The sequence below is a fragment of the Marasmius oreades genome, chromosome 3 (assembly GCF_018924745.1).
Source record: "Marasmius oreades isolate 03SP1 chromosome 3, whole genome shotgun sequence".
In the NCBI taxonomy this organism is placed as follows: Eukaryota; Fungi; Basidiomycota; class Agaricomycetes; order Agaricales; family Marasmiaceae; genus Marasmius; species Marasmius oreades.
This window is the reverse complement of record NC_057325.1, coordinates 583,693-610,503: the sequence shown is the minus strand read 5'-3', so window position 1 is coordinate 610,503 and position 26,811 is coordinate 583,693. Positions and strand designations below refer to the sequence as shown.

General features: G+C 47.8%; 13 protein-coding genes across 14 annotated transcripts; 3 read left to right on the top strand and 10 right to left on the bottom strand.

Moving 5' to 3' along the window:
* Positions 1 to 147: 147 nt before the first annotated feature.
* On the bottom strand, positions 148 to 2,557 carry AGR1 (Sesquiterpene synthase Agr1). Of its 2 annotated transcripts, XM_043150071.1 has the most exons (7): positions 2,083 to 2,557; positions 1,751 to 1,945; positions 1,500 to 1,692; positions 1,282 to 1,445; positions 1,098 to 1,222; positions 701 to 1,043; positions 148 to 651 (listed from the first exon to the last, which is right to left on the bottom strand). In XM_043150071.1, exons 3-6 carry the CDS (start codon positions 1,688 to 1,690, stop codon positions 711 to 713), a joined length of 813 nt encoding a protein of 270 aa, XP_043011155.1. In that variant the 5' UTR covers positions 1,691 to 1,692; positions 1,751 to 1,945; positions 2,083 to 2,557; the 3' UTR covers positions 148 to 651; positions 701 to 710. The 2 variants fall into 2 exon arrangements, with proteins under 2 accessions (XP_043011155.1, XP_043011154.1); XM_043150070.1 differs by having other exon boundaries at positions 1,751 to 2,105.
* A 2,948-nt stretch (positions 2,558 to 5,505) lies between these two features.
* On the bottom strand, positions 5,506 to 9,013 carry E1B28_005503 (uncharacterized protein). The gene is made up of 8 exons (XM_043150069.1): positions 8,791 to 9,013; positions 8,615 to 8,735; positions 8,142 to 8,567; positions 8,041 to 8,091; positions 7,878 to 7,986; positions 6,538 to 7,828; positions 6,076 to 6,477; positions 5,506 to 6,016 (listed from the first exon to the last, which is right to left on the bottom strand). Exons 1-7 carry the CDS (start codon positions 8,970 to 8,972, stop codon positions 6,099 to 6,101), a joined length of 2,559 nt encoding a protein of 852 aa, XP_043011153.1. The 5' UTR covers positions 8,973 to 9,013; the 3' UTR covers positions 5,506 to 6,016; positions 6,076 to 6,098.
* A 137-nt stretch (positions 9,014 to 9,150) lies between these two features.
* Positions 9,151 to 11,818, top strand: E1B28_005502 (uncharacterized protein; the record flags this gene model as incomplete). The annotated part of the gene is made up of 9 exons (XM_043150068.1): positions 9,151 to 9,435; positions 9,492 to 9,666; positions 9,718 to 9,761; positions 9,813 to 10,033; positions 10,086 to 10,135; positions 10,191 to 11,514; positions 11,574 to 11,626; positions 11,689 to 11,737; positions 11,794 to 11,818. 9 exons carry the CDS (start codon positions 9,151 to 9,153, stop codon positions 11,816 to 11,818), a joined length of 2,226 nt encoding a protein of 741 aa, XP_043011152.1.
* A 3-nt stretch (positions 11,819 to 11,821) lies between these two features.
* Positions 11,822 to 12,492, top strand: E1B28_005501 (uncharacterized protein; the record flags this gene model as incomplete). Its single annotated transcript, XM_043150067.1, has 5 exons — positions 11,822 to 11,999; positions 12,053 to 12,068; positions 12,121 to 12,182; positions 12,242 to 12,333; positions 12,385 to 12,492. The coding sequence occupies 5 exons, from the start codon at positions 11,822 to 11,824 to the stop codon at positions 12,490 to 12,492; spliced, it is 456 nt and encodes a 151-aa protein (XP_043011151.1).
* Positions 12,493 to 12,732: 240 nt separating this feature from the next.
* On the bottom strand, positions 12,733 to 14,149 carry E1B28_005500 (uncharacterized protein). The gene is made up of 3 exons (XM_043150066.1): positions 13,510 to 14,149; positions 13,127 to 13,446; positions 12,733 to 13,052 (listed from the first exon to the last, which is right to left on the bottom strand). The coding sequence occupies exons 1-2, from the start codon at positions 13,625 to 13,627 to the stop codon at positions 13,298 to 13,300; spliced, it is 267 nt and encodes an 88-aa protein (XP_043011150.1). The 5' UTR covers positions 13,628 to 14,149; the 3' UTR covers positions 12,733 to 13,052; positions 13,127 to 13,297.
* Positions 14,150 to 14,204: 55 nt separating this feature from the next.
* E1B28_005499 (uncharacterized protein) lies at positions 14,205 to 16,082 on the bottom strand. Its single transcript, XM_043150065.1, has 4 exons — positions 15,674 to 16,082; positions 15,429 to 15,619; positions 15,232 to 15,366; positions 14,205 to 15,174 (listed from the first exon to the last, which is right to left on the bottom strand). The coding sequence occupies exons 1-4, from the start codon at positions 15,966 to 15,968 to the stop codon at positions 14,539 to 14,541; spliced, it is 1,257 nt and encodes a 418-aa protein (XP_043011149.1). The 5' UTR covers positions 15,969 to 16,082; the 3' UTR covers positions 14,205 to 14,538.
* Positions 16,083 to 17,482: 1,400 nt separating this feature from the next.
* E1B28_005498 (putative secondary metabolism biosynthetic enzyme) lies at positions 17,483 to 18,599 on the bottom strand (the record flags this gene model as incomplete). Its single annotated transcript, XM_043150064.1, has 4 exons — positions 17,483 to 17,502; positions 17,565 to 17,926; positions 18,008 to 18,371; positions 18,434 to 18,599. 4 exons carry the CDS (start codon positions 18,597 to 18,599, stop codon positions 17,483 to 17,485), a joined length of 912 nt encoding a protein of 303 aa, XP_043011148.1.
* A 793-nt stretch (positions 18,600 to 19,392) lies between these two features.
* On the bottom strand, positions 19,393 to 20,836 carry E1B28_005497 (uncharacterized protein; the record flags this gene model as incomplete). Its single annotated transcript, XM_043150063.1, has 5 exons — positions 19,393 to 20,037; positions 20,091 to 20,225; positions 20,288 to 20,487; positions 20,542 to 20,778; positions 20,830 to 20,836. The coding sequence occupies 5 exons, from the start codon at positions 20,834 to 20,836 to the stop codon at positions 19,393 to 19,395; spliced, it is 1,224 nt and encodes a 407-aa protein (XP_043011147.1).
* Positions 20,837 to 21,165: 329 nt separating this feature from the next.
* Positions 21,166 to 21,700, bottom strand: E1B28_005496 (uncharacterized protein; the record flags this gene model as incomplete). The annotated part of the gene is made up of 3 exons (XM_043150062.1): positions 21,166 to 21,477; positions 21,538 to 21,619; positions 21,678 to 21,700. 3 exons carry the CDS (start codon positions 21,698 to 21,700, stop codon positions 21,166 to 21,168), a joined length of 417 nt encoding a protein of 138 aa, XP_043011146.1.
* Positions 21,701 to 22,044: 344 nt separating this feature from the next.
* On the bottom strand, positions 22,045 to 22,305 carry E1B28_005495 (uncharacterized protein; the record flags this gene model as incomplete). The annotated part of the gene is made up of 1 exon (XM_043150061.1): positions 22,045 to 22,305. The coding sequence occupies one exon, from the start codon at positions 22,303 to 22,305 to the stop codon at positions 22,045 to 22,047; it is 261 nt and encodes an 86-aa protein (XP_043011145.1).
* Positions 22,306 to 23,368: 1,063 nt separating this feature from the next.
* On the bottom strand, positions 23,369 to 24,251 carry E1B28_005494 (uncharacterized protein). The gene is made up of 3 exons (XM_043150060.1): positions 24,175 to 24,251; positions 23,755 to 24,118; positions 23,369 to 23,700 (listed from the first exon to the last, which is right to left on the bottom strand). Exons 1-3 carry the CDS (start codon positions 24,178 to 24,180, stop codon positions 23,594 to 23,596), a joined length of 477 nt encoding a protein of 158 aa, XP_043011144.1. The 5' UTR covers positions 24,181 to 24,251; the 3' UTR covers positions 23,369 to 23,593.
* A 38-nt stretch (positions 24,252 to 24,289) lies between these two features.
* On the top strand, positions 24,290 to 26,611 carry E1B28_005493 (uncharacterized protein). The gene is made up of 4 exons (XM_043150059.1): positions 24,290 to 24,698; positions 24,757 to 24,951; positions 25,002 to 25,263; positions 25,319 to 26,611. Exons 1-4 carry the CDS (start codon positions 24,316 to 24,318, stop codon positions 25,565 to 25,567), a joined length of 1,089 nt encoding a protein of 362 aa, XP_043011143.1. The 5' UTR covers positions 24,290 to 24,315; the 3' UTR covers positions 25,568 to 26,611.
* Positions 25,869 to 26,804, bottom strand: E1B28_005492 (uncharacterized protein; the record flags this gene model as incomplete). Its single annotated transcript, XM_043150058.1, has 6 exons — positions 25,869 to 25,951; positions 26,014 to 26,107; positions 26,167 to 26,273; positions 26,328 to 26,532; positions 26,589 to 26,693; positions 26,748 to 26,804. The coding sequence occupies 6 exons, from the start codon at positions 26,802 to 26,804 to the stop codon at positions 25,869 to 25,871; spliced, it is 651 nt and encodes a 216-aa protein (XP_043011142.1).
* Between the last annotated feature and the right edge of the window lie 7 nt (positions 26,805 to 26,811).

Here is a 26,811-nt window from a genome sequence, read left to right as displayed (position 1 = left end):
AGAACTGATACAGCTCGAGAGCTGTTCAGAGGGAGAGGACGGGAGCAATAGGCCAAACCCTGTGTGTGCTCTAGGTGCAAGTAGTCATGCCAAAAACACTGACAGTGTAAGTAAGTACACATAACGCTCTATAACGATATCAATCACAACTTCTTTTTATTTGATGTAGTAGCTATAGTAGTGAGTGTCAAGTAATCCATAACGGGGGCAGCATACGGGCCAAGGAGGTTGAGATATCGAACGAAAGTATGTACGCAGAATAATCAAATCAATGCGTGAACAATAAATAGCAATAAGAAGCACGAGAAAACAGTTCAAACAGTAATAACTAGTCCCAGAGTAAATGTTCGGAGACAGAATGTGGAGTAAGATAGCAACGAATAGAAGTGTTCGTATTGTAGGACCAAAGAAGGAACGAGAGTGTCTTCTGAGGGAGTGTGGGGATAGTAATGTGGAACAGGGAAGTGAATAGCGATGTGGGCGTTGGGAACGAACGAAAAAAGACGTCAAGAGGATATGCTACAGCGAATGTGGATATTTATGATACAGAGATGGAGGTGATCGATGGCCGGAGTAAGCATAGTATTGTAAATCTTCTAGAGGGCGACCATAAAATACGATTAATTGATTGTTGAAGGGTGTAATTGCAGCCTGAGTAGAATAATTAGACTCATTTCCGTTGGTGATCAATATGACTTACGATCTGCATATTACTGGTGACGAGGTATGAGATTGACGACTCTTGTCTTTTTGACTTCTGAACCACTCTTTCCGAAGTAACGTTCCGATTCAAAAGACCAATGGAGAGAGCCAACCATCCAATCAGCCAGACCATCGACATAGATGTTAACTTGGCGATCTATCTCAGGTCCCCATGATGGTAATTGTGCCCTGTCATCGATGAAACGGTCCATGGATTCCTTACATAGGCTCCCAACATAGTCGACGGCCGTTTGAAGGTCGTACTGGAACTCATTCATGATTACGGGGATCATGTTGTGAGTATCGCCTTTGGATTGTTCGACGTTGTATGAGAATAAGTCCTGGGAGGAATGTTAACTTAGGTACTTCGAATAAAAATAATAAGGGGGACATACGTTCGACCATGTCACAAGATCGTTTGCGGCTTCACCTAGGCTGCGGATCAGAGGATGGTCCATAACCTCATCTGGGATATTAAGATTGTACGCGTATTCAATGAGGACAAAAGATGTCTTGCATCCTGTAAAACGGCTGGCATATGAGCAAAACACGTGTAGAGATAGCACAAGAACGACTTGCCTGATGTATCTCGCCTTAAAGCAATGTATGATTCCAGATCAGGTATCACACCGGCGGCTCGATCCTGGGCCTGCTCGGTAACGCTTTGAAAGAAGAAGTCGAACGTCTCGATGAATCGCTGTTGTGTACCAGGAGATGCAGTCCGTATTAGGCGGTTCCAGTAACTGCAGTTACGGTCAACGTTCAATATACTAGAGAAGGGTTGAAGGATGACTCACTCTCTAGTCATTTTGCCGACCCGTGGTGACGTATATTTCCCTGGGTGATATAGGGCATTCATAACAACATCGCCAGTATTGGTTGTTCCTTGGTTATCCATGTCGTCGGATAGGTTGTCAAGATGGAAGAGATAAGTCAAAAAGTCATTGCAGACTCTTAGTTGAGGATACGCCGCCCCAGGATAGACCATAGCTGACGAGAGAGTAAGGTTAGACGGTGCTGTTGCATAACATGAACGCGTTGAACCCACCAGACAGCGACCCACACTTCAACCCATTGTACTTATTACGGGCCTTTCCAACAATATTGTCGCCCTTGAAGAGCCATTTCTTCGTCTCTGTAGTGATTTGTTTTCGATGACGACTGACGCGAAGGTCGAAATTACAGTCTGAAACGAGGTCGGGTAGTTGAAACTTTGCAGGCCCGGGGTGCGAAGAAGTAGATGCTAACGGAGTAGACATGTTACAGGTGAATAGGAATGAAGATGAAGAAAGTATAAAAGGCGGGGAGAAGGAAAAAAATATGTGTAAGGGAGAAGAACGCAAAGGGGGGTAGAGAAGAAGTTGGTAAACGGATGCACACCTTTTAAACCAGAAACGCGATCGGTGACACTCCCATTGGCGAGCCAAGATTAGAACTACACCAAGTCTGTCCCCGACTTCACGATCCATTACATGAAGGCAAGGCACACCAGATCTGCCTATACCAAGCCACGCGAAGTTGAATTTTGCACAGCATAAGTATCCCCGAGTTTTGGCATATTGAGATGCAACGATTGAAAGGATTGATACAGACGCACCCAATAAAGGAATATATGAAAACTGAAAATTTTTGTTGCGTTCTAACCGCCTTTCTGTAAAATGATGAGTCGGCGTCCCAGGTAGTATGATCCAGATTTCGCCATGTGGGGGTGCTTTGAGATAAGATTTCCTTGACTAAAAGACTTCCCGAGAGAAAATTAAGACCGTAACGACACTTCGGATATAATAGCCGTCGGCGTAGATGTTGTTGAAACGGGAAAGAGCTGAGCTGGTGGCTGAGGCGGACCATGTGTTTTATTTGTCCTTATTGATTTCCTCCCGGAACCTCAGCCTGATGCCCGGTTGCTAGTAGCCGCACAGCAACTCAGTGCTCCTTCAAGCTTCAAGTCAAGCACTGAGAAGTAAGTGTTCCAGCTGAAGCATAGCTCATACTCCGACTGACGTGGAACATTCCAGCTGGAAAGACGAAAATAACGCCAACACTATTATATGCTGCTTGAAATCCCGGCGAACCAGTGACCACGCTTAAGAGACATAGTGGATGTGACTCAGGGCTAAAACATCGCGATGATTATTCTGAAACGGTACATTCTCCGCTTGTTGTTCTACCTAAACGGAAGAAAGCCTAAGGGCTCCGAACCTGACGGGTGCTTTGGACTCGTTCAATCCACTTTCTTGGCCGTTTTCGTGCAAAGTTTTTGTTGCCGTATGACCATGAATGCTATAGGTGAATTGCCAGCGAGTCTTCAAGGGAGCTAGTTGGGCTTCAAGAAATACGACTTTGCAGTGAATACACACGTTTCTCGGCTCCGAATCTTCCAAGCCTGGTTGTTTCAGGAGGAGCTCGAGGCTCTGCCGATGACAGGTCGCATGAATAATGTCAGACGGAAGGTTAGATTCTCTACGTACCAGTTTGCAGCCGGTTTTTTTCTGAAGAAGTGACAGCAACATCGAAACGGCTACCTGTGAACGTATTTTGATCCTAGATTCTAATCGTTTTCTCTCAATATCAAGGAGCGCCAGCAATACTATCTGGCTGGATCTGGCCTGTTTTTCGTAAACGTTGAAATTTTAAACGACGCCACATTACGATCCAGAGGTCTTTGCCAATGTACGTACAGTCGCGGACGGAAAACTTTTTTTAAACCTATTGATGACTCTTATTCTAGTCTATTCAGTGTTAACACATGTCTCATCACTCGTGAGAGGCTCACGTCAGTTCTTCCGGGTCAAAGCTTTGTTAATTACAAGCGAAATGCCAACTGATCAGATGCACCGGTGAATGCAACCTACTTACCTTCCCTCTCGATCCGTACCGTTCATTTCTGACATGAACGTATCATATCGTGCTTGCGACCAGCTTCATGCTTGCCAATACCCGACTCGGACAACGACCTGGAGCGGAATCGTAACTTGAACGACCATCGGAGCGATTATAAGTCAGGAATGATGAATTGATGCTCCGGAGTCTTGAGCAAGGGTCAACTTCGCTCCGCCAAATCTCACTTCACATATCGGAATCTTTCACACTACGCTCACAGTGAATCTTGAACGAGTGAGCGCGATTTTGTCATTTTATTACCCCGAGTATGATCTTAACGTGACTGCTCAGATTCATTTTGATTATCGACTCAGCCGTCGGGAAAAGTTCGGGATGCTACCCTGGTTTACAGCACCTAGATGCTCGCCGTCCTTTTCCCTCCTTTTGGTTCGGAGTCGCAGGGCCGCCAGTCTCCTTGGTACAAGAGGTTTCCGCTGGCCCTGAACCTGGCAATAGCCGGGGCAAAATGGGGCCGGTACGCACGCGTCTGAACAGTCTGCAAACTCATTGTAGGTAACTCAAACTGCTGAGAGAATTCAACCAAGTTGGTCGACTTTGGGTCTTTTGAAATTCCAAGTCTGTATTCTTGAAAGGTCTGGATATTCTGTACGCCACATTACTCGAACTCGATAACTTGTCAGCCTAGTCACTACCGGATATCAGGGATGTTTGGACCCTCCCACCTTCCACCCTTCCCCAGTCTCACTCGAAATATCAGATAGCCGAGTCTTCCATTTCCCGTTCCCGTTGCCAGATGGAAGGTAAACTCCCAATCCAAGTGAGGGTCCTATTTACCGTGGCGGCGCCCGGCCCTTCTTAAGTTTCCAGATGGACTGAAGCCACCTCGTTATCTCGGATTGATGGTGTTCCTCATGAAGCCGCTGCCCCAGATCATGAATCAATAAAAGTGGCGTCAGGATCTGTGACGACGACTCAGATTGAAAATTGCCCTGAAAGTCACCATCCATAGTACCATAGCAATTTCGACGGTATTAAGTATTAAACGTATGAATCACCCATGTTGTTCAACAAAAACTGAACATAGAACCTTTCTAAGTTGTCCATCCTTACTTACAGGTAGCCTGGGGATGACTCTGACCCACTGTGCAATGGAACGTCGGATGATATTTACCTCCGTCACTGAATTCCGAGTCAATGGAGCCTGTGGTTGATTTATTTTTCTTGTCACAACCTCAGGCTCCCGGGCTGACGGTATCTTTCGTACCCCGAGTTTGCCGGATGCCAGTGTCCCGCCTTCCTGTGCCCGTCGCCAGTCAGTCATGCATTTATGATTTGTCGCAGCACGCTGCCAGAGATCTTATAATAATACTATGTACTGTACTTACGTGTGCATGGGCCTCCGTCGGGCACCGCGCCAATCGCATTGGCAGGTCAGAAAATTTTTTTGAGTTTCTTTGCACCTGGGTATCTGGTAGTCGCTTGAGAAAATTCTGATGTTCAGGGATACGAACTTCTGGCATACAGTTTAGAGGTGCCGCTGTACATCAATACCTACTAACAGCTGAGTAGGATACCCTGTAACAGCTCGTTCTCGTTCGCGGAAAATTCTATTCACAGCAGCTAGAGCCTATCCGCTTCTAAATGACGGATGCGGGCCGCACTAGAGTCTGGCAGGCACTAAATACCGTGACCAAGGTTGGGACATAGACCCGAAAGTTATAACTTAAGACAGAAGATACCCCCAATACTTCTTTTCAAGTTCGTTTCAGAGCCTAGAACGACACCTATCATATCCACTTGAAAGCTTCGCGAATGGAGCAATGCTGTTAAATAGTATGGAACAAGCATGGGACTTTCAAAGTTCAGGCGATGACTCAGAATCTGGAAATAGAAACAACCGCCGAGAGCTTGCTGGATACGGTCTGTGCTGGTAATACCACCCAGCAGAGAGGATAACGCATCCTCCTCCATGATGGCAGCTCGCAAGCACGATAAGTCCCCGGTCGAATTTAAGCGAGATGTTTAGAAAGGCCCGTGAAATGATGAAGGCGTTGAATCGCAAGTATACATCATGATTTGACGGAAGTAACTGTACACTTGGGCTGAATATTGACCCCTGTAGGGGATTACACGTATCGACTTCGGATATACCCTCCCGCGATCCCGCCAGCTTGCTTCAAAATCAAAGCGCTGAGATACTGAGCTTGAAGGCTGTGAGTCGTGACACTGATCTCCGTAAATGATGTATGTCGCTGTCCCGACGTTGATGGTAAACAGAAAAAGCGATGCAATTGGAAGTGTGGGTGGTTAATTAAAATTCCGCAGCGCACGTTGACTCATCGAATCTCGGCAAACCTACAGAACGAGCTCAAGCCCATGCACGTCGACAGCGAGGAGTTCGGAAGTTTAGAATCAGCAACCCATAAGAAGTTGGAGGAGCGCCATCGTGACAGATGTGTACCTCAGGACCGTGCTAGATACATATCGTTATTGACTATGTAGTTACTTCTGCAAGGATATGTAGGTACGTACCATCATATGCGTGGGAACGAGGTCTAGTCCAGCGAAACGAGCGCCTCTTTATTCTCGGGTTCCATCGGCCTGGCGCGCATAGTTTCATCCCGTCTCACTCGAAGGGCCCACTCATACGCTTTGCAAATGTACTTGATATATCCAATAGCTTCCCCTCGGTTGGCAGCAACAAGCCGATGATGCAGCACCTCGAGGTCACTAAACGTAAGTAACGGTGGCACTCCATCATCGGGCACCTCTGTCTCGGTGCTCAACCGTACAAGGGGTCGCGCCGCGACGAGAGATGTCCTCATCGATCGATAATTCGGCTTTTGGGGCTGTCGTGAACACCGTACGGACGATGGGTGGTATCGTGCTACGAATGACCTAACATGATCCAGAGCCTGGTCGAGATTGTCGGTCCTACGGTGAGAAGATGAAGACAGGCAACATAAGGAAAGTAAGGAATCGATGACAACTTACAAACTCAAGATTTTGATATAGGCAGCGTGCAGTTTCTCGATCGTTCTCGCAGGTGCTATCTCTCCTTCTCTAGAAACTTCCATGTTTGAGGCTTTCCACTGGTCCATGAGCTTCTTTGCAAAGTCAAGCGCTGTCGCTCTTTCGGACCGCTTTGGATTCGCGCATCGCTCCATCGCTTCCTGGTATGTCCTAGCACTACGTTGAACACCCAAATCTTCGTAGACCTTCCAGAACAAAGTTCTGGCGTTCTCAAGCGAATTATGTTTGTAATGAACCGACAAGTAGGAATTGAGCAACCTGACGGTGATTTGGACTTGACCGAACTTGGGATGCGGAACAAATGCGTCTTCGAACGTCTCGTAATTAACTTTTGCGCCGGTTTCCTCAAGAATCCGCGCGAACAGAATCTCGGCTTCTGCAAGGACTTCGTGGTGAGTTTGTGGGGGTACATGGGTAAATAAAGGCGTCCTCGCTTCGGGAACAGGTGGCAGAGCTTCCGTATTGTCTATTTGTTGTTCCTGTAATGCGATTTCCGATTCGCCATTATCCTTTTCCTTTTCCTTATCCCCAGCCTCTTCTTCCACCAACAACGCCATAGACCGTTTGAACGGTACTTGATAAGCCGCATAGGCGTGGAAGACATGCATCATCGCCTTCTCATTCACCGTAACATCAGCTGCTCCGCGCTGTTTCTCCCCAATCATCTCTGCCAGGATCCAGCGAACTCGCGCCAGGTCTCCTACCCGTTTAGCACCCTCTAACAACGCGCAGAATGTCAGAATGTCAGGAAGGTACGCAGGCAACCCGCAAGCATCCCTGCTCGAGTCCAGCATCTGCTTCGCGAGCCTGAAGGCCTCAGCCACGTATACTTTTCGTCCTGAACGTGCACATGCTAAGATAATGGCGTTGTATGTCCCAGCCAAAGGTGTAATGTTGTTGTCAATACACATCTCAGTCCATAGATCCAAAGCACGTTCTGGATCTGCTGCACGGGAGGCGGTGTAATATGAGGCACATGCACGGATCATCTGGGTGTAGAGAATAGCGTCTGGGGTTGGATGGGACACGTAACGCATGTGTGAGAAGAGATCCCATGCTTGTGCTTGGGCAGTTGAGTGGGGAACGGTGAGGAGGTGATGGATTACTTTGGAGTATGTTTTCATCGGCGGAGGCGCAGCTTGATTCTCATAAGAATGCACAATAGAAAGGGCTGAGGTGGGGAAAGTTGAGGAGGAGGTCGCGTTTAGATGAGCTTTGACGTGAAGGTGCCGTTGCTGTTCGGTAGGGATATCTTCGTTGCAATTAGTTTCGAGTAACGGGTAACGCGATGTTGGCTTTACCTTGAACATAGTGTTTTAGGTTGTTTTCGAAACCTACGGTATCGCCTCGCTCAACAAAGTATTCAAGAATTGTATTGACATGTTCTTCAGTCACATCAAGTCCGGTTTTCTGATATCAAGGTATTAATAAGGAAGCAAAGAAAGATAACATGAACGCCGATACCTGCATAAGCTCCGATGCCAGCTGAGCTGATTTGAGGTCCTCTGCACGTAACTGAGCGGTGATCAGCCAGGAGCAGTGTATAACGACTGGATATTACTCACTGCTACGCGCATTAGTGCTTCCCAATCCGAGAAAGATAGCACTCCCGGCGAAACAGAAAGCTTGTCACCACACACTTGTATTGCATCCAACTCCAACACAAGGCTTTCAACTTTGTCCAGAGTCCTGAGGTACGCTTCTTGGTGAACGTCTTCATGTTGACGTTGAACTTCGTGTGATCGGTGGGCTCGCGTCATGCGCCGAAGCATCGAGGATAGTGATTCGGACGATGAGTTTGGGGAACCAACTGACGCCACAAGTCTTTGGTCGAGCTGCATCAAGAGCGACTGGTCCCTCTCTTCATTTGATTCGTCCTCCGTAACTGGAGTCTCCACGGTTTGAGGTGCTACCTCTGGATTTGAAAGAAGGTCTTCGTAAATTGTTAGAAGCTGCTCTTCAGTGTATGCTGGAGGATCCAGAACTGCTTGCTGGTATCATGTTAGAGAAAAGGTCATGGGAATTACGAGCGGCGTACGTGTTCCATGGCCACCTCTTCTAATTTTCTCACTCTTTGCGAAAGTTCGGAAATTGCTTTTGGAGAGTCGCGTACTGGGCGAACTCTTAGTCCGCCGTCCTCAAGTCTAGATCGTTTCTTCCTGATATTTATGATCAGAGACTAGATGAAAATGAGAAAAGATAGAGAGAAACTACAATGAAATATCTTTATCATTCCTCCTCGAGTAGTATGCAGGTGAGGTTTCCTTCGGTGGTTTGAGCTTCAAGGCCGCACTTTGCAGATATCTTGAGCTCCGCTGAAAATGTCTTGACTGATGCAGATTAGATGGAGCATTGATACGAGCTAGAGTAAGATCCACGAGAGAAGAAGGAAGCATTTGTTACGCGAGGAGAAAAATGAAAGAAATTTACTCTGACGGTTGATGGCCGAAAACCCCGAGCTGGTCACAAGACCAAGTGCTGTGACCTTAATAATAACTCCAACTTAACTCTGTCATTGAAATTGTCGAGCTCGCCTTGTTTGTTCACTTCTTGTCTTCTTACTACCATCTCATCATGAGTACGCCCAAGTCAATTCGACGAGGGTCTATTCCCCATCGCTCTTTTGGTCAAGAGGATTCAGCTCTGGATGATGCAAACACTACTCCTTCAAGATTGCGCAGGACGCTGGGCAGGTTTTCAAGTGGGATGCGTCGTCCAAGTTCGACGGCAAGGTTGAGGAACAGCGAATTTTTAGATGGCGCGAAACACGAAAGGCCACCGATTCCAAGCGTCGTACAGCCCTCGGGAGAGGCATATGTAACACCATTACCAGCCTTACCCATGGTCGTACTATCAATCGTGCGCCCTGTTCTCAATTCTATATCCGCATTAGTAGAATTGATTTTGTTTTGCAGGCGATGTTGGGCGAGTTCTTGTCGGCTAACGTTTCAGCACCTTTTCTCTTGTTCATGGTTAAAGGCGAGCTTGCTTTAAAGCCTTGTTCCTCGGGTTTGGAAAGCTTACTGTCGACTTCAGGTTTTGGGAAGATAACGGACGAAGCAGAGATAGCCTTTTGGACGGGTATCCTCGGTACGTGTCTTCGCAATAGCATCTTCGTAGACTCACCTCATCTGACCACAGTCGCCACATTCTTCCTCACACAATTCCTCACGTCGTTACTCTGGGTATGTTCAATAACTTCGGATCATTCACCGTGTCATTCACCTCTTCACTAGGCCACGGTGGCAGAGAAGCACGGGCGGAGATTAGTGTTGGTTGTCTCACTTCTCGGAAGCGCTCTGACTTGTGCCACTTTCGGAACATCGACCAGTCTTCCACAAGCGATATGCATTCGTCTACTTCAGGGAATCTTTGCAGGTGCCGTGGGCGTGGCTCGTGGTTCTGTTTCTTTCATTTCGGATGCTACAAATGAAGGTCGCGCCTACGCTATCTTAGGGTAAGAAATATCAGTTAGGATCCGTCTAGGTTCTCACGTGTATGCTTCATAGATTTTGTTGGGGTTTCGGAGGTGTAGCTGGCGCCATCATTGGAGGATCATGTATGCTTTCACCGATCCACTCATTTGTTTTCGTCAGTATTAATACTATTCACAGTTGAACGCCCGGCGGACAAGTGGCCAATGGTCTTCGAGCAAATGCCTATCTTTAAAGAGTTGCCCTATCTGCTACCTTGTGGCTTGGCTGCTCTAGTCATGCTCACTGGTTCCCTTCTCGCGTGTTTCTTGGGACCTGACGGCGGTCCACGAGAAGGAAGTATTCGACTTCCCGCCGAAAAATTCGACGTTCCCTCCACAATCCCAGAAGAAGAATCGGTACCTCCAACGCCCGTTTTCGAATCTACTGAGCCGCAATCTCTTACTGGTTCTATCGGTCGACGACTGTCACAGAAGCTTTCTGGATATTTTGGGAAGGCACAGACTCCGCAAGGAGCTGCTGAATACCCGATTGTTCAGCCTGCAGTGCCTTTGTCCTCTAGCCCTCGAGCCGATAGGAGAACATTTTCGAGAGCAAGTACCAGCAGATTCGGAGGGTCTGCATACGGTTACGGCAGCTATCGAAACCGTATCGCGAGCAATGCCACCGTTGCTAGTCGTCTGCGCCGAGGTAGTTTGGCCAGCAATGCTGCCCACCGCAATGCCGATAGCCGCAGGGAATCCATGACGACTGATTCTAGTGACCTCAATTTTGCACAGAGGTTGTTGATGGCGAACGAAAACGCAGTGACGAATATCGCCGATCTGTGGGTCGCTGCGGCGATGAACGTGGACAATGAAGACCCGTTCGAGACGGACACTGAGGTGGATGATGATGATGATGACTCCTTAGACTTGGGTGAATTGATTGATACAAATCCTGGAACTCTTGATACACCTCGTCCAGAGGGCACGTTGCCTATCGTTATTGCCAATCGTCCCCGACAGGATTCGCGCAGCTCCGCCGCCCGGCAGAGTATGAGTGGTTCGCCTTTAGCAACTCGTCAGTCCTTGAACATTCCGAAACGCTATGGCACTCCATCCTCCCCTCGTAAACCGTCTGGTACAGGTGGTTCCCGACCTGTGGCCGGTTCCTACTCTCAGAATGTAGCTGGTACACCTCCAGCTCTACGAAGATACTCATCGAATGTTCCCGCTATTTTCTCTCATCCCGGCGTCAAGACCCCCGCGGCTGTTTTAGATGCACAACAACTATTATTGCGTTCGGAAATGGATGTCAGTCACGTTACAGAAGGTGATGATATGCTGGCACCTATCCTGGAATCAAGAAGGGCATCGAGAATTGAGCCTGACACGGACGAGGTCGTCGAAGAGAAAGCACCCACGCTGGTCTCGCAGCTTCCGATTTTGGTCATTCTTCAATACGGATGTCTGGCACTACATAGCACTACTCACGATCAAGTTTTCATGTCGTACCTCGTTACGTGAGTGTTACTCTTCTTCATCCTGGGTCGTCACCGAGGCTGACTTTCTGCGTGACTAGGGATTACGATTCAGGAGGACTCAATCTCAACGCTGGTCATTTTGCTCAGCTGAGTGCGTATATTTCCCCCGCGCTTCTTCTGGGCAATATCAAGTCTGACTACTCTTCATCGAAGTCGCATTGATGTGTCTTGCACAGATTGCATACCAGTTTTATTTGTACCCGTAAGTCTTAGCTAGACTTGCAAGTGTTCCTTACTGACACGTGTAATTCGTCTCAGGAATCTTGGGTCTGTTCTCCTCTGAGTCATGTCACCTTCATCACACCGACACTTACTCCATCGCAGACCGCCCCGAGGACGTTTTTCGCATCTGACGATGTTCCGTTTGGGGTCCTTGCTGTTCATTCCATCTTACCTTACGGTCATATTATATCGAGTTCCCTTTGCAAGTGAAGAGGAGGATGGTAATGTCTTGTTGATGACCGGTATGTCGTTGTTCCGGCTCCATGACCCGAAAGCTCAAATAGATTCTCTGTAGCTCTCGCCGTCAGCACGTGAGTTCATTTTGTTTGCAGAAGCTTCCGTAATTTAATCGGGATTACATAGGGCTGTAAGATATTGTGCATCCACATTCGGGTACACTTCCATCTCTATTCTTCTGAACTACAGTGCGTTCCGCTTTGGATTTAGCCGTCCCGACGGGAGTCTTATTTCTCTCTCTTGCTAGTGACACCGCCTCACGCGATCGGTTTCGCTAATGGGATTGCTCAGAGCATCGTCAGCTTAGCCAGGTGCTTTGGGCCCGTGTTGGGCGGATGGGTGAGTGATTTGTTCGGGAGAGTAAAGACACATGCTCACTTTTGGTTCTAGATTTGGTCCGTCAGCATCGAGAGCAATCCTAATGGGTACCCAGTCGGGTTTATTATCTGTGCAGGTTTCTGTGCGCTCTGCGTATTGCATAGTTTTACCATCCGGTAGAGGAGGGAAAAAGAACACGTGCCATTCGACTCCTCTTCACTTCACGATAGCCGTTCTTTCGACTCTTCGCATTTTCTGATTATTCGCTATTTCCCTGGTCTATCCCGTCATCATCGTGCCACTCATAGATACATTCTGTCGGCAGCTTTCTCCTTGTATGTTTGCAATACCTAGGACGTCCATCTCTTATTGTTATTTTGACTGTCTCTTTCTCCCTCTGTTGTTTCCTTTGAATGATTTGGATTGCCTCTCAACTGTAATACTAGTCCACGTATACTCGGACACCCGTCTACACAGACCTCTTTAGAATCCGGCGCCATTGGATTTCGACTCGCCAATATATTCCTACACTCCTCAAGACCTTCTCCATGGTTTAGGTTACGATCCATGTACCAGGAATTCGCCCGAATGCCATGTACAGTCCGTTCAGCAGCAAGGGAATGCATCAATTGTAAGATTGACGCTTTAGATGTGCTGTAAGATTGAAAGAGTTGATGCGATGCGCGGAGATGGATGCGGTGAAGACGATGCTTCCGCCTGTTTGCTGAGCGACCATCCGTCTATGTGATAAAAAACCAATAAAAAAGTTTGCAAACGATCAACTAGAAGAAAGTCGACGAAGGGTCCCATTTACTTTCCGACAGCCTGAGCACAAATCCAGCCACCCGTGACATTACATCCATGACTCTCCTCCAATCCACGTTTGATGTTTCGAGAGCATGGTCGTGGTGGATGACTCTAGCAAGACATAGGAGTATATCGACGGTACCCAACCTGTCCGCAACTTCCTGAACACTCTTTTCGATCAGATCATGATCCCTAACATCAGACGCAGAGTCTCGATCGCGTCTTTCGCTGTCTCGAGCGATCTGGGAATATCAAATGCTGCAACCCCAGATGTACCGTGCTTGAGGAGAGCGCGTATCACGATTGGACCACCGGAGCCACCTGTCACTGCAATTTCGTTCGTCAGGTAAAAGGCTGGGCCATGCAGTAATACCAGCACATAATACGTACTGATCGCATTTCCTTGTATCCCGAACCGTCTTTTCGCGCGCTCGAGAGGCATGGTATTGGTTGGCAGAACACCTACCAGGGCGTTGAGAGGATTCAAGGGCTTGGAGAGCTCTTTCATCAATTCGACGAATCTGAGGAATCTGACGGTTCGTTAATTGATCGCGGGCAGAGTCGTCACCGGGCATCGTCAAATTGGATCGAAGTTAAAGATGAGGTGGTTGAACGAAAAGGAGGGGGATGGAACAGGGTTGGGGTTATCAGAAGACCATCGCCTGATAGAGGAGAGATCTTCCTGGCAATCTACCAGAAGGTCAGCAGTACATATCCGGGGGGGGGGGGGGGGAAGAGTACAAACCGTTTGTACTATCTCACTCGCCCCACTCTTGAATTATACAGTGACGGCGTAGTGAGCTGTGTATTGTGCTGAGCGAGTTCGTTCAACTTCGTTGCGAGTAGCTTTCAGATTTGGGCGGTCTCCATGAATTTCTAGTTGCGGTTGGACAAGGTTCCTTCAGGTGAGGTTCTATTTCCTGGCTAGGTCCGGGATCAGAATGAGTTGCTTGAGGGATAGGGGAGGTAAAAGAGTCTGCCATAATGGCTAATCGTTCCTAAGGTGGTGGTTTCGGAACAAGTTGACTTCGGATCCGCATTTGCGTCGAACTGCCTACTAAAAAGCTCAGAAGAAATTTACTCACAGAGGCCTCCGAGGGTTTTGAGTCTTACGAATGACAGCTGCACGATGCAGCTGGATGTCGAGGACAAAGAGCGACAACAAAAATGATTGGTCTGGTCAAAATACAGAAAACACATTTCTAGAGCTTGGAGGGCGACAGACTCTGCGGGACCTATGAAAGTAAAAGAAGGTAAAGGAAAGTATCTGAAATTACACAATGGTGGTTGGCATATGAGGAAGCGAAGGAGCGAAAAGATAAGATAGAAAGGGAATCTAAAGTATGGCCCATGGGGGCAAAACGACACGAATCCCACTCCTTCAAACACCCTCATACAGCACAGGAAATCTATCTGTGGTCAGGTCTGTGCCATATTTCTCCACTCCTCAACCTTCCTGAGGCTCTTCGAAACTTCGTGGAAGCTGTCAAACCATGATTGAATGGCCAAGGCCTCTTCTTCCCTCGCAGAACTATAGGAGATTTGTGCAGGTGGTCCCTCCACATCCACGTCCACATGCTCGGGGGGTTCATCGTGGTCTTCATCGGAGTCCTCATCCTTATTCATCGACTCACCATTTCCTCCTGGTCCTTCATCCCCACCCAGGCCATTCTCGGGGCCCAACAGTTCTTCCTCCCCATCCAACTCTCCTGCTTCCCTCTTCTTTTGCAGTGCATCCCAGCCATGTGAGACGGTGGTATTGATGAAGTTGACAATGAGGCTGGTCCCATATCGATAATGAAGCAGTCCTCCGTGCGGTAATGTGCGTCCGGCTCGTTCGAGGAAAGCAGCCTGTGCACAATGGGCAACATTCTCCATACCTTCGCGCCACATCTCGTTCTCGACCTTCCGTGTGCTCAACCAATGAAAGAGATAGGCTTTCTTCTGTAGCCGTCGTTGGCCAGTCGTTGGGAACCATCTCTCCCTGATGCGCTCACTCGCGTGATTCAGATCTGACTCCTTCATGTCCACCAAGCTGAGAATGTTGTTTGGTGTCTGAAATCAGACAATTTAAATAGGAGTCAAGGGCCTGGCATGACAATTACAACTCACAGGAACGTGTAATATTGCAAATGCATGGAGGTCGTACTCCGGGTGAAGACGACTCGATAGAGTGATACCGTTGCGGATATCATTGATGCCTTCGAGGTCCCCCACCTCGTGGGTTTTGATATTATCTACGAAATCCTGCAAAAAAAATACAATGAAAACTACACTTCAGGGGCATTTATGGGGAGTAAACGACTCACCTCTCCAAGACGCAGGGGCGCGATGTGTGGTGCCTGGAGTGAGGGTCCTGGCAGGCCGGTAAAGATACACGCTCCATCTCTCTCTTTGACATTTTTAGCGAAATCTGCTGAATAATTGGGTCCAGTCGAAGAGCCTACTTTTGTATTTTGTTTCAACAACGCGTGATTGACAGTCTGGGCGAATGGCACGTCTGTTGTGATAGTCAAGCATTCCATGAAAATAGAAATAGAGACACGACACGCACCTTGTGGGCTGTAGTATTGGTATGACTCCATTTCACTAAGCGACGGTTTATCCATATCCACTTCTTGGCCTTGATCATCCCTCAATTCGCCCCGTTGTCCACAGATTGACCAAGCTGCATACACGAGGTATTTGAAAGGTTTGTGAGCCACGGAGTGCACAAGGTCAACAGGGAGATCCAAGGCCAGCATATTGTTGCCGTCACGCCAGACAACGAAGCGGACATGTTGGGGTGGGACTGGAGTTCGTATCTCTGGAAGCGGAGAGCAAACAACGAGACTAGACGTACTCGCCATGGAAGGAGAGAGTTAAGAGAGCGTTAAACACATGTGGACGTTTGTGGGCAGTTGTACTGGGTCAAACAGACTGTGACGTCACGCTTAAAGGTAGGCTTTCTGCATTGGACTTAGACCTGTGACAGGACCGTCAATGAGCAAGCGTCGATAGACGGACCTGGAGATCGGAGTTTAAATTGGCAGGAGACCCCTCACAATGAGTTTCTTGTGAGGGGTCGGTTACAGGCCTACATTGGACTGTATGCGGCCAGACGAAATGAAATCGACACGTTAAAGGGCGCAACACAAGCTACACACGTGGTTATAAAGCAGAAAACGTTCTAACTATGTACAACGTACTACGTAGATTTGAAAAAGCAAAAGAGAAAAAGAGTAATCAAAAAAATAAAGCCAGAAAACTCTACGGGTTATGAAACGTATCCTTCCACTTCTGCAACTCGGATAATTGCTACCCCCAATACTGCTGCTGTCCGTCTTTCAGATACCGCATGCGGTGAGGACGATGCTCCCGCCTGTTTGCTGAGCCATCCGTCTATGGGATAAAAAAACCAATAAAAAAGTTTGCAAATGATCAATTAGAAGAAAGTCGACGAAGGGTCCTGTTTACTTTCCGACAGCCTGAGCACAAATCCAGCCACCCGTGACATTACATCCATGACTCCTCCAGTCCGCGTTTGATGTTTCGAGAGTAAAAGACTGGGCCATGCAGTAATACTAGCACATAATACGTACCGATCGCATTTCCTTGTATACTGAACCGTCTTTTCGCGCGCTCCAGATGCGTGATATCGGTTGGCAGAACACCTGGGGCAATGAGAGGATTCAAGGACTTGGAGGCCTCCGTTCCGTCAATTGATCGTGGGCAGAGTCGTTGCCAGGCATCCCCAGATCCGGATCTAAGTAAAAGATGAGTTGGTTGAAGGAAAAGGAGGGGGATGGAACGTGGGGAGACAACAGCCCGGGGTTCGGATGAGATTCCTTCACCGGGTGAAATTCTCTAGACTCCTGGCTAGATTTGGGATCAGAATGAGCGCTTGCCTGAGGAAATAAGGGAGGTAAAGTGACAAGTCTGCCATGGCCAGGCGTTGCTGAAGTGGTGGTTTGCGAACAAGTTGACGCAATTTCAAATCTCAACGTCGAGCATCGATGATAATTGGTCTGGAAGGATGTTTCAGATCATTTTCCCCCCTTCTTTTACTTTCGTAGGTCCTGCAGTCTGTCGCCCTCCAAGTTCTGGAAATTTCACAATGGTGGTTGGCATCTGCAGAAACGAAGGTAGGAGGCTTTCTGCGCTGGATTGTATGCGGAAATGAAATGAAACTAAAACCAGTCAAGTAGCGACCATAGCACGAGTCTACTGGCCATTCTAGTAGTTCTTTGGTTGTGGGTGCCCCGAAGAAGACCGTGACGTGGAATGCCATGCATGTTTAGACTATTATCTGTATCTTTCTTACCGTGATGTTCTGTGATGCTATCGTGTGCAGGGTCCTTGGATGATCAAGGGTCCTGTGTTTTCAGAATATTATACCTCCACCTGGTGTCATGGATTATTAGGTCAGAGTATATCGAGATATCCAGAATCAACGACAAACTTACCATCAACGACGACATCGGCACCATTGATATACTTCCCAGCCACACTACTCAGCAGCAGTACAATTGGCCCAGTAAGCTCCTCTGGATTCCCCATTCTAGCCATTGGATTTCTACTTGCCCATACATTCCTGCACTCCTCAAGGCCTTCTCCATGGTTTAGGATCGTATCCATGTACCCTGGGCTGATGGAGTTCACACGAATGCCATGTACAGCCCATTCAGCAGCAAGTGAACGCATCAACTGTAAGATTGCCGCTTTGGATGTGTTGTAAGCTACCTGTGGTTGAGGGAAGTTGACGCGATGCGCAGAGATGGATGCGGTGAGGACGATGCTTCCGCCTGTTTGCTGAGCAACCATCCGTCTATGTGTGTGATAAAAAAACCAATAAAAAAGTTTGCAAACGATCAACTAGAAGAAAGTCGACGAGGGGGGTCCTACTTACTTTCCGACAGCCTGAGCACATAGCCAGCTGCCAGTGACATTGACATCCATGACTCTCCTCCAATCCACGTTTAATGTTTCGAGAGCATGGCCGCAGTGGACGACTCCAGCAAGACACAGAAGCATATCGACGCTACCTAATTTGTCCACAACTTCCTGAACACTGCTTTCGACCAGATCATGATCCCTAACATCCACTTCGAGAGTCAGGATTCTCGCATTTGTAAAATCAGAACGTAGAGTCTCGATCGTGTCCTTCGCTGTCTCGAGCGATCCGGGAATATCGAAGACTGCAACCCCAGATGCACCGTGTTCGAGGAGAGCGCGTATCACGATTAGACCTATACCACCGGAGCCACCTGTCACTGCAATTTCGTTCGCCAGTAAAAGGCTGGACCATGCAGTAATACCAGCACATGATACGTACCGATCGCATTTCCTTGTATCCCGAACCGTCTTTTCGCGCGCTCGAGAGGCGTGATATCGGTTGGCAGAACACCTGGGGCGTTGAGAGGATTCAAGGGCTTGGAGAGCTCCATTTGAGGAATCTGACGGTTCGTTAATTGATCGCGGGCAGAGTCGTCACCGGGCATCGTCAAATTGGATCGAAGTTAAAGATGAGGTGGTTGAACGAAAAGGAGGGGGATGGAACAGGATTGGGGTTATCAGAAGACCATCGCCTGATAGAGGAGAGATCTTCCTGGCGATCTAGAAGGTCAGCAGTACAGATCCGGGGGGAAGCAGTACAAACCGTTTGTATTATTTAACTCGCCCCCCTTCTTGAATTATACAGTGAGCCGTGTATTATGCTGAGCGAGTTCGTTGCGAGCTTTCAGATTTAGGCTATCTCCATGAATTTCGAGTTGCGATCGGACAAGGTTCCTTCAGGTGAGGTTCAATTGACTCCTGGCTGGGTTTGGAATAAGAATGAGCTTTTGCGTGAGGGATAGGGGAGGTAAAAGAGTCTGCCATAATGGCCAGTCGTTCCTAAGGTGGTGGTTTGGGAACAAGTTGACGCGACTTCTGATCCGACGCATTTCTGTCGAACTGCCTACTGAGCAGCTCAGAAGAAATTTGAATCACTTGAACTCACATAGAGAGGATATGGAAGAAAAGCCGAGGAGAGAAACGGCGTCGAGTGAAACAAAAGTAACTGGTCTGATCAGGAATACATATTTCTAGGAGAGCGTGGAGGGCGACAGAGCCTGTGTGATCTATGAAAGTAAAAGAAGGAAAAGGAAATTACACGACGGTAGTCATACTAGCAAAGGAGATAAGCTAAAAAGGGTATTCTAATCTATGGGGCAAACCGACACGAATCCTGCTCCAAGTACACCAACATACCACCATAAACCCTCATATGGCACCGACAGAATCTATCTGTAGTCAGGTCTGCGCCACATTTCTCCATTCCTCCACTTTTCTGAAGCTCTTCGAAACTTCATATAAGCTGTCAAACCACGATTGAATGGCCAAGGCCTCTTCTTCCCTCGCTGAGCTGAAGGAGAGTCGTACAGGTGGACCATCCACATACATGTCCTGTTCTTGCTCGGGGGGTTCATCGTGGTCTTCATCGGAGTCCTCATCTTCATCCCTCGGCTCACCATTTCCTCCTCCTGGTCCCTCATTCCCACCCAGGTCGTTTTCAGGGCCCGGCAGTTCTTCCTCATCCAATTCTCCTGTTTCCCTCTTCTTTTGCAGTAAATCCCAACCATGCGAGACAGTAGTATTCATAAAGTTCACGATCAGACTCGTACCGTAGCGATAATGCAGCAGTCCTCGGTGCGGTAATTTGTCTTCAACTCGTTGAATGAAAGCAGCCTGTGCACAATGAGCAACAATCTCCTCTATATCTTCCCGCATTGTCTCGTCGATGCCAACCTTCCATGTTTCCATCCAATGAAGGAGGTAGGCCTTCCTCTGTAGCCGTCGTTGGCCAGTTGTTCGGAAGTGTGCATCCCTCCTGCGTTCCCTCGGGTGATTCGGATCTGGCTCCTTCATGTCTGCCAAGCTGAGAATGTCGCTTGGTGTCTAAAATCAAACAAGAGTCAAGGACCTGGCGTTACATTACTATTAAAACTCACGGGAAAGGGGAGAATTGCAAATGTATGGAAGTCGTACTCCGGGTGAAGGCGACTCGATAGAGTGAAACCGTTCCGGATATCATTGATACCACTGAGGTCCTCTACCTTGTGGGTTCTAATATTGTCTACGAAATCCTGCAAAAATAACGATAATGAAACTATTACACTTCAGGGACATTTATGAGTAGACGACTCACCTCCCCAAGACGCAGAGGCGCAATATGTGCTGCCTCGAGTGGGGGTCCTGGCGGGGGCCTGACACCGGTAAAGATACACGCTCCATCTCTCTCTTTGACCTTTTTAGCGAAATCTGCTGAATAATTAGGTCCAGTCGAAGAGCCTACTTTTGTATTTTGTTTCATCAACGCGTGATTGACAGTCTTGGTGAATGGCACATCTGTTGTGGTAGTCAGGCATTTTGACATGAAAAATAGAAATAGAGACACCGAACCTTGTGGGGTAAAGTATTGGTACGACCGAAGTTCATAAAGCGATGGCTGACCCATATCGACCTCTTGACCTCGATCATCCCTCAATTCGCCCCGTTGTCCACAGATCGACCAGGCTGCATACGCCAGGTATTTGAAAGGTTTGTATACAACAGAATGCACAAAATCGACAGGAAGGTCTAGCGCCAGCATATTGCTGCCGTCACGCCAGACAACGAGGCGCACATGCCGGGGCGGAACTGGAGTTGAAATCTCTGGAAGTGGAGAGCAAATAGCGAAAGTAGACGTACTCGCCATGGAAGGAGAGAGTTAAGAGAGTTAAACACATGTGGACGTTTGTGGGCTCAAGTCAACCCTGTGACGTCACGCTTAGGGGTAGGCTGCATTTTATGCGGCCAGACCAAAACGAAATGAAATGGAACTAAAACACGTTGAGGGCATAAAACACAAGCCACGTAGCTGGGTATACAGTAAAATTAGAAACGTTACAACTATGTAGAACCTAGATATACATAGAAAAGGTGACCAAAAATCAAGCCGCAACAACACTGCGGGTTATGGAACGTATCCTGCGGATCCAATTCCTTCTTGATTTGTTGCAACCTCAGAGAATTGCTACCCCAATACTACCGCTGTCCATCTTTCAAGTACGGTTCGACGTATGCCGTGTAGGCACCCAATTTATCATTGGGTATCGAAGACTCGATGAGGTTGTTGATATCGTTGAGGTATTGTCTCGTTCGGTCTTCTACTCCCAAGAGTCCGACGGCATAGGTTTCGATAGAACTAAAAAGTGGAAGGGAAGGGTCAACGAACTTGAAAGCAGGAGCGCAGAGTGAGGCAGAGCATACTAAACCATCACGGTGGGCGTATGCAGTGGCATTCATGGCAATATCGTTGGTAGCACCACCTTCAAGATCGAAGATCGCGAACCAGAGCTACATCGCAAAAACAGATGAAAACGAGTTTGAGGTTAGAAGCCTTGGGTGGTTACATACGGCAGTACCCTTATTCGAAGTGACTGGATCGCGTTGGAAGGGATCAAGGTATTGTTCCGAAACGCCGAGCTCTTGGTGCGGACTACACGTATAGAATTGCTAAGCTCAAAATTATATGAACCACATGAAAGTAAACTCACAATAACACCCAACAGTGCAGCATCTCGGCCCAATTGCCAGTACAAGGCCAAGAGGTCCGGGTTCTGTATCGACAGATATACGTAGTCGGCCTACTATGTTCTGTGCTGGAAAGGGGAAACGACTCGCCACAAGCCAATCGAACTATTTGGCCCAAGTCTGCGAGAATATCAATGCAAGATAACAGGAACGTAGAGAGTTACGTACATCTTTCTGGTCCTTTGAATTTCTCTTCAACTCCAACTGTCAGCAATTTCCGTCCCACACCGTCGCCCGATAAAACGAACCGTGTGCAATCCAGGGGTGGTCGCGCACTTCTGCGAGGACAATATCGGTCTATATGGATCGCAAAGTCTCTGCCGAGGTTTGTTACAGCTCTACCATGATTTCACGAACGACGTCGGGGCCAATGATGGAAGGTAGAGATGTACCAAAGAACTCTGTTGGCGGCTTTAGTGAACTGTGTGAATAATGCTGAGCGAGTTCGTTGCGAGCAGCTTTGGAATTTAGGCGATAAATATCCTTCGACTTGCGAGGTTCCTTCAGGTGAGGTTCTCTTGACTCCTGGCTAGGTTTGGGATCAGAATGAATATTTGCGTGAGGAGATAGGGGAGGTAAAGAGTCTGCCATAGCCAGTCGTCCCTAAAGTAGTGGTTTGGGAAAAAGTTGACGCGACCTCGGATGAGGTTCTGGCGCGCGATGACAACATCACAATGGTCAATCCGAGTTCAGTAAATTCGAAGGGCTTAGACTTTTCCATTCAATTGTATCCGGAATCCATTAAGTATTGAATTTTGGGTTGAGCCAAAACGGGAGACGATCGGGAGAACCTCCGAGATTTGTGCCGTAGAGGCCAAATTATTGACTCGGCTTAAAGGTTCGGGAAGTCCAGAGGACACTTGACGGATACCTAGCAGCTTTCGTCCTTCTCCAGCCGAAGGCGCCTTAGCTATTATAAGGTTACTGCAACGGTCACGAGGAATTACATTACATTTTATGGAGAAGTTTTAGAACTGTGAGAACCGTTCCAGGCGAAGCATGACTGTTGATAGGTTTGACATTAGGGGAATTCAAAGTTGATTTCGAACGCGTATTTCGACGTTATTTCAAGTCTATTTCGAACTTGATTTCGTCTCGAAATCAGGTCAAAATCAGCTTTCAAATGGGGAGTTCAAAGTAAATTAGCTGATTTCGGCGTGCGGCAGGCACTGTGCCAGGCGGAGTTTGAATATTTGAATAGTGCCTCATGTATAGGACCCCTGGCAGTGCCCTATGAGTTCTATCCGGACGCCAGCCAAATTTCTATCCGGACACGCCTCAGGCATTTAGCGCTATTTTCTGGGGTCCTACCTGGACCCAGTGTACCGCTATTGTTTTCGTTATCTTTCATTTTCATCTGGTCTTCATGACTCGTACTACGGATCCGGAGCATCAGGATGCTGCCGAAGCCGTCTACCATACAGTTCTTACACGATCAGAGAAGTAGAGGGAAAATTAAGACTTTGACAGTGATGCGGGAAGGAATTGATAGCGTTTCGATACCACGAAGTTTTTTTTAAAACTCAGCCCAAACCCCGACAACACGCCGAGGAGCCTGAAATCAGTCAACGAAATCAGTGTGAAATGAGCAAGTTGATTTGGGTTGATTTAGAACGAAATGAACTTGGAATAGACTCGAAATAACGTCGAAATACGCGTTCGAAATCAACTTTGAATTCCCCTATTGACAATGAGCAGAACATCAAGGTTTGAGTACAAACAGCCTAGGCAGCGCGCCTAGTAGGCTAACTATTCAAACTCCCATTGATGGAAGATTGACATAGACCATATAGTAGCAATAGTGTGCTCTATACCCATTGTTCCCACAAAAAACCGTCTAGTAGGGTGCAGCAGCAGCTTGGCACTAATAAGTCCAGAGTCAACATCCGTGGTCACTATACAAAAGACTACGACTCACAGCTTTGAGTTGTTCAAGATACCATGTGCAAGAAGGAAGGTCGGCTTTTTCAAGACACTTCGTAAACTCTTGGAGGGATTCAAATGAGTAAGACCTGCTCAGAAACAATGAAGAATACGTACCCTTAGCCTGAAGTTCGCAGTTGATACCGGAAGATTGCTGTACGGTCGAAGCAGGAGCAGAAGCCGCTTGCGCTTGCTCTACCGGTGCGGAACTTCCACCTCCACCTCCAAACAACATACTACTGATTCCATGTCCGATGGTTGAACCAACGGCGACAGAACCTGCTGTAGCAGCCATCTGAGACAGCATTCCTGGTTGACGAGTTTGGGTTGCAGTTGCTGGAGGGGCCGGTGCGTGTGCAGGGTTGTGTGTTGGTGCTGCATGAGCAGGCAATGCAGCTGTATGAGCACCCCGAGATTGAGCGGGAGCTGCAGGCGCCGTTGTACGAGAAGCAGGAGCAGATGAACGTCCACGAGATTGACGCTAGATAGAGATGGTAAGTCGGTAATACTCTAGCTTTTTTTAAACTGGGAACCTACAGGCATGATGGTGGTCGAGGTGAAAGGGTTGCGAGGTCCTCCCGTTTGTGACCACGAATCAGGTTGCCGAAAATTTCAGCACGTGCTTGCACAGCCACAACGGCCGCGAATCTTCGTGGCCTTTCTCTTTTTTTTCGGTCAATGTCGGCGACACTGTCGCGCTCGCTATGGACCTCGACGCGCTCGAATTTTAGATGCATTTCCGCGTCGGTCCATGCTTCAACCTCAACGACTTATCCTCTACGTCGATATGCCACCCAAGTGAAGAAGAGTACAAAAAGCGGCGAAACTAGAAGCAAGCAGAAAGAGGCTGCAGAGGAGGATGCAGCGGCGGGCATTCAGCAAGTCACTTTGGCGATGCAAAATGATCCACAATGGGATCCGTGGGCACAACCTATTGCTGCTCTAGATGTAATGCTCCCATATCGGACAGCACCGTGGTCGGGATCCACATACGAAGGTATAAAGGCAAGACTTCAGCAAGTGTGGAACAACAGGCTCAATGCGCTTAAGAATTGTTTTAAGTTCGTTCCTGTTTTGTTCTTGTATTCTGGGAGATAAACACGCGTTTTCTGTTTCCAGCAAGTCGGTCATGCTTCGATACAACTCATTCCCGGGGGTGGATATGGACGAACTAGGAGGGATGAATTACTTCCTTAAAGTACCTGTGCAGATTCTGAGTGGAACAAAATCCGCGACAAAACCCTCGTCTTGGCTTTGGGGATTACGAAACGAGATTTTCGGGTCGTACTGTGGTGCTCAGAAAGCCATAGCAAAGTACGTGGATAACTAAGTTCGAGGATTTGTGACCCACTTACATGTCGCAGTAAAGATCGCGTCGCACTCTCTTCTTTCGCACAGTCGTTATACCTCAATGATTGCATGCGTCTTCTACGAAAACAAGCTTCAACATCGAGATATATCTGGAATTTGCATGCTTCAGGTCCTACCGCATCAACTGAGCCGGCAGTCAACAACAAAACGACCATTCTCTCCATAAGAGCGATTGAAGGTCATCTTGGACGCCGTCCACCTCCCGGGGGAAACCGTCTCGTCATACAAGTCCTTGCCAAGGTGGAAACTTTACAAGTATGTCGCATCGTCTCGACCCTCCTTCCTGAATGTTCACTGGCCCCTCAAACAGAGCCTTGAAATATACGAAGCCTCTGGCAAGGCTCTACACGCTCCGTCTTCCACCCCTGTGACTGATCCACACCAGCACCCCATAATAACAACTTCCGCGACCAAGAACTTCCGCCAGAAACGTACACCTGTTGCTCCGCATCTGCAAACGGAGTATCTGATTTTTGAGAAGAAGATGTATATGCCTGGACAAAAGTGGTCGATACGAGAAAAGGTGTATCCTAGAGAGGGTGCCGTTGTCGCGCACTGAGCACAGGTCGTGATTAGGTTGATACCACAGAATAAGTAGTGTATAATTTTCAAACCCAATCTAATTCGTTACAATGGTATTTTGAATGAATCAGTTGCTGTGCGAAGCCAGCAGTGCCAGGGTCCGGCGGTATTTCCTGTGTCCCACTGTTTGGTACAATGCGAAGAGTTTCCGGTCGCACTTTGAATGCCCGTCTTTCCCTGATTTCGCAATACCACGATATCTCGCCAACCGTGATATGCTTCTCTTGTGGGAACCTTCAAGTATTCTCCTATATTTCTTCAACGTCGCATGCGGGACGTTAGGAATCTTCCAGAACAGTCTTTACATATTCACGAATGCCTGGTAGAGCCCGCATGATCATCTTGATAGGCTTGTTTTCCTCTGGAAAACGTCAACAGAGGAAAACGTCAAGTCAATAAAAGGGCTCGAACAGGGATATGCACCTATAGGACTTAAGTGTCCGTGTCGTTTTAGATCTCTCGGTCTCGTTTCTGGTCCCAACACCCGGTGTCTGGATGGTAACACTACGTAAGAGTGCTGCCAGCCAACAATATTAGAGGAGCCTTAGTGCATCGCTTAACGGTGTCTAGGCTAACCTGGGTATACCATACTCTGAGTTCGTCAGAGTATTTTGGTACGATAGGAACCTTGTCATGGCCCACGACTTGAATGACTGCCCGGACGGTATTGGTTACGCTCATAGCTTGGAAGGCATGAGTAAAGAGATATTTGTGTCGTAAGAGGCACACATACATACTTCTGTTCTCTAGTAGATCCATGATTGCTTGACCACCGGGACCATGCCCAATCAATATGATTCTTCGTGCGCTAGAGAGTCTGTTATCCGGGAGAAAATTATCCATGACACCCCAACTTTTACGGAAAAGCGAATCGTACTGTATGTAGTTATCCCAAAGATAGGTGGCGACTTGCTTTCCAATATCTGGTGTAGATTTCGAGCGCTAGAGGAATCGTATACATCTGCCTGGATAAAAGGAATGAATGAGAGTGACTTTACCTTGGAGGTTGTCACAGCGAGAGTCGGCTTGGGGAAAAGATTGATGTCGAGCAACGAATATCCTTCACTTTTTACCCACGCTACCATTTCTTTGGAGAAATCGAGCTGTAAAAAGTAAATTGAATCAAGAGGAAAGAAATGAGAGCGAACTGGCTTTACCAGATACGACTTCTCGAGATTGACATCACAAATCGCCGCCGACGTATTGAGCTCCATTCGAAGA

Coding starts and splice junctions, on each gene's coding strand:
- AGR1 (XM_043150070.1), bottom strand. CDS start 1,961: ATGTCTACTCCGTTAGCATCTACTTCTTCGCACCCCGGGCCTGCAAAG. Junction 1,693..1,750: donor GAAGTGTGGGTCGCTGTCTG/GTGGGTTCAACG, acceptor CTCTCTCGTCAG/CTATGGTCTATCCTGGGGCG. Junction 1,223..1,281: donor TTTAAGGCGAGATACATCAG/GCAAGTCGTTCT, acceptor GCCGTTTTACAG/GATGCAAGACATCTTTTGTC.
- E1B28_005503 (XM_043150069.1), bottom strand. CDS start 8,972: ATGCTTCCTTCTTCTCTCGTGGATCTTACTCTAGCTCGTATCAATGCT. Junction 7,987..8,040: donor TGGCATCGGAGCTTATGCAG/GTATCGGCGTTC, acceptor CCTTGATATCAG/AAAACCGGACTTGATGTGAC. Junction 6,478..6,537: donor TATATCAAAATCTTGAGTTT/GTAAGTTGTCAT, acceptor TTCTCACCGTAG/GACCGACAATCTCGACCAGG.
- E1B28_005500 (XM_043150066.1), bottom strand. CDS start 13,627: ATGAAAGAGCTCTCCAAGCCCTTGAATCCTCTCAACGCCCTGGTAGGT. Junction 13,447..13,509: donor GATACAAGGAAATGCGATCA/GTACGTATTATG, acceptor ACGAAATTGCAG/TGACAGGTGGCTCCGGTGGT.
- E1B28_005499 (XM_043150065.1), bottom strand. CDS start 15,968: ATGGCGAGTACGTCTAGTCTCGTTGTTTGCTCTCCGCTTCCAGAGATA. Junction 15,620..15,673: donor CCAATACTACAGCCCACAAG/GTGCGTGTCGTG, acceptor CTATCACAACAG/ACGTGCCATTCGCCCAGACT. Junction 15,175..15,231: donor TTGCAATATTACACGTTCCT/GTGAGTTGTAAT, acceptor GTCTGATTTCAG/ACACCAAACAACATTCTCAG.
- E1B28_005494 (XM_043150060.1), bottom strand. Junction 23,701..23,754: donor CTGCGAACTTCAGGCTAAGG/GTACGTATTCTT, acceptor AATCCCTCCAAG/AGTTTACGAAGTGTCTTGAA.
- E1B28_005493 (XM_043150059.1), top strand. CDS start 24,316: ATGTCGGCGACACTGTCGCGCTCGCTATGGACCTCGACGCGCTCGAAT. Junction 24,699..24,756: donor GCGCTTAAGAATTGTTTTAA/GTTCGTTCCTGT, acceptor TTCTGTTTCCAG/CAAGTCGGTCATGCTTCGAT. Junction 24,952..25,001: donor GCTCAGAAAGCCATAGCAAA/GTACGTGGATAA, acceptor TACATGTCGCAG/TAAAGATCGCGTCGCACTCT.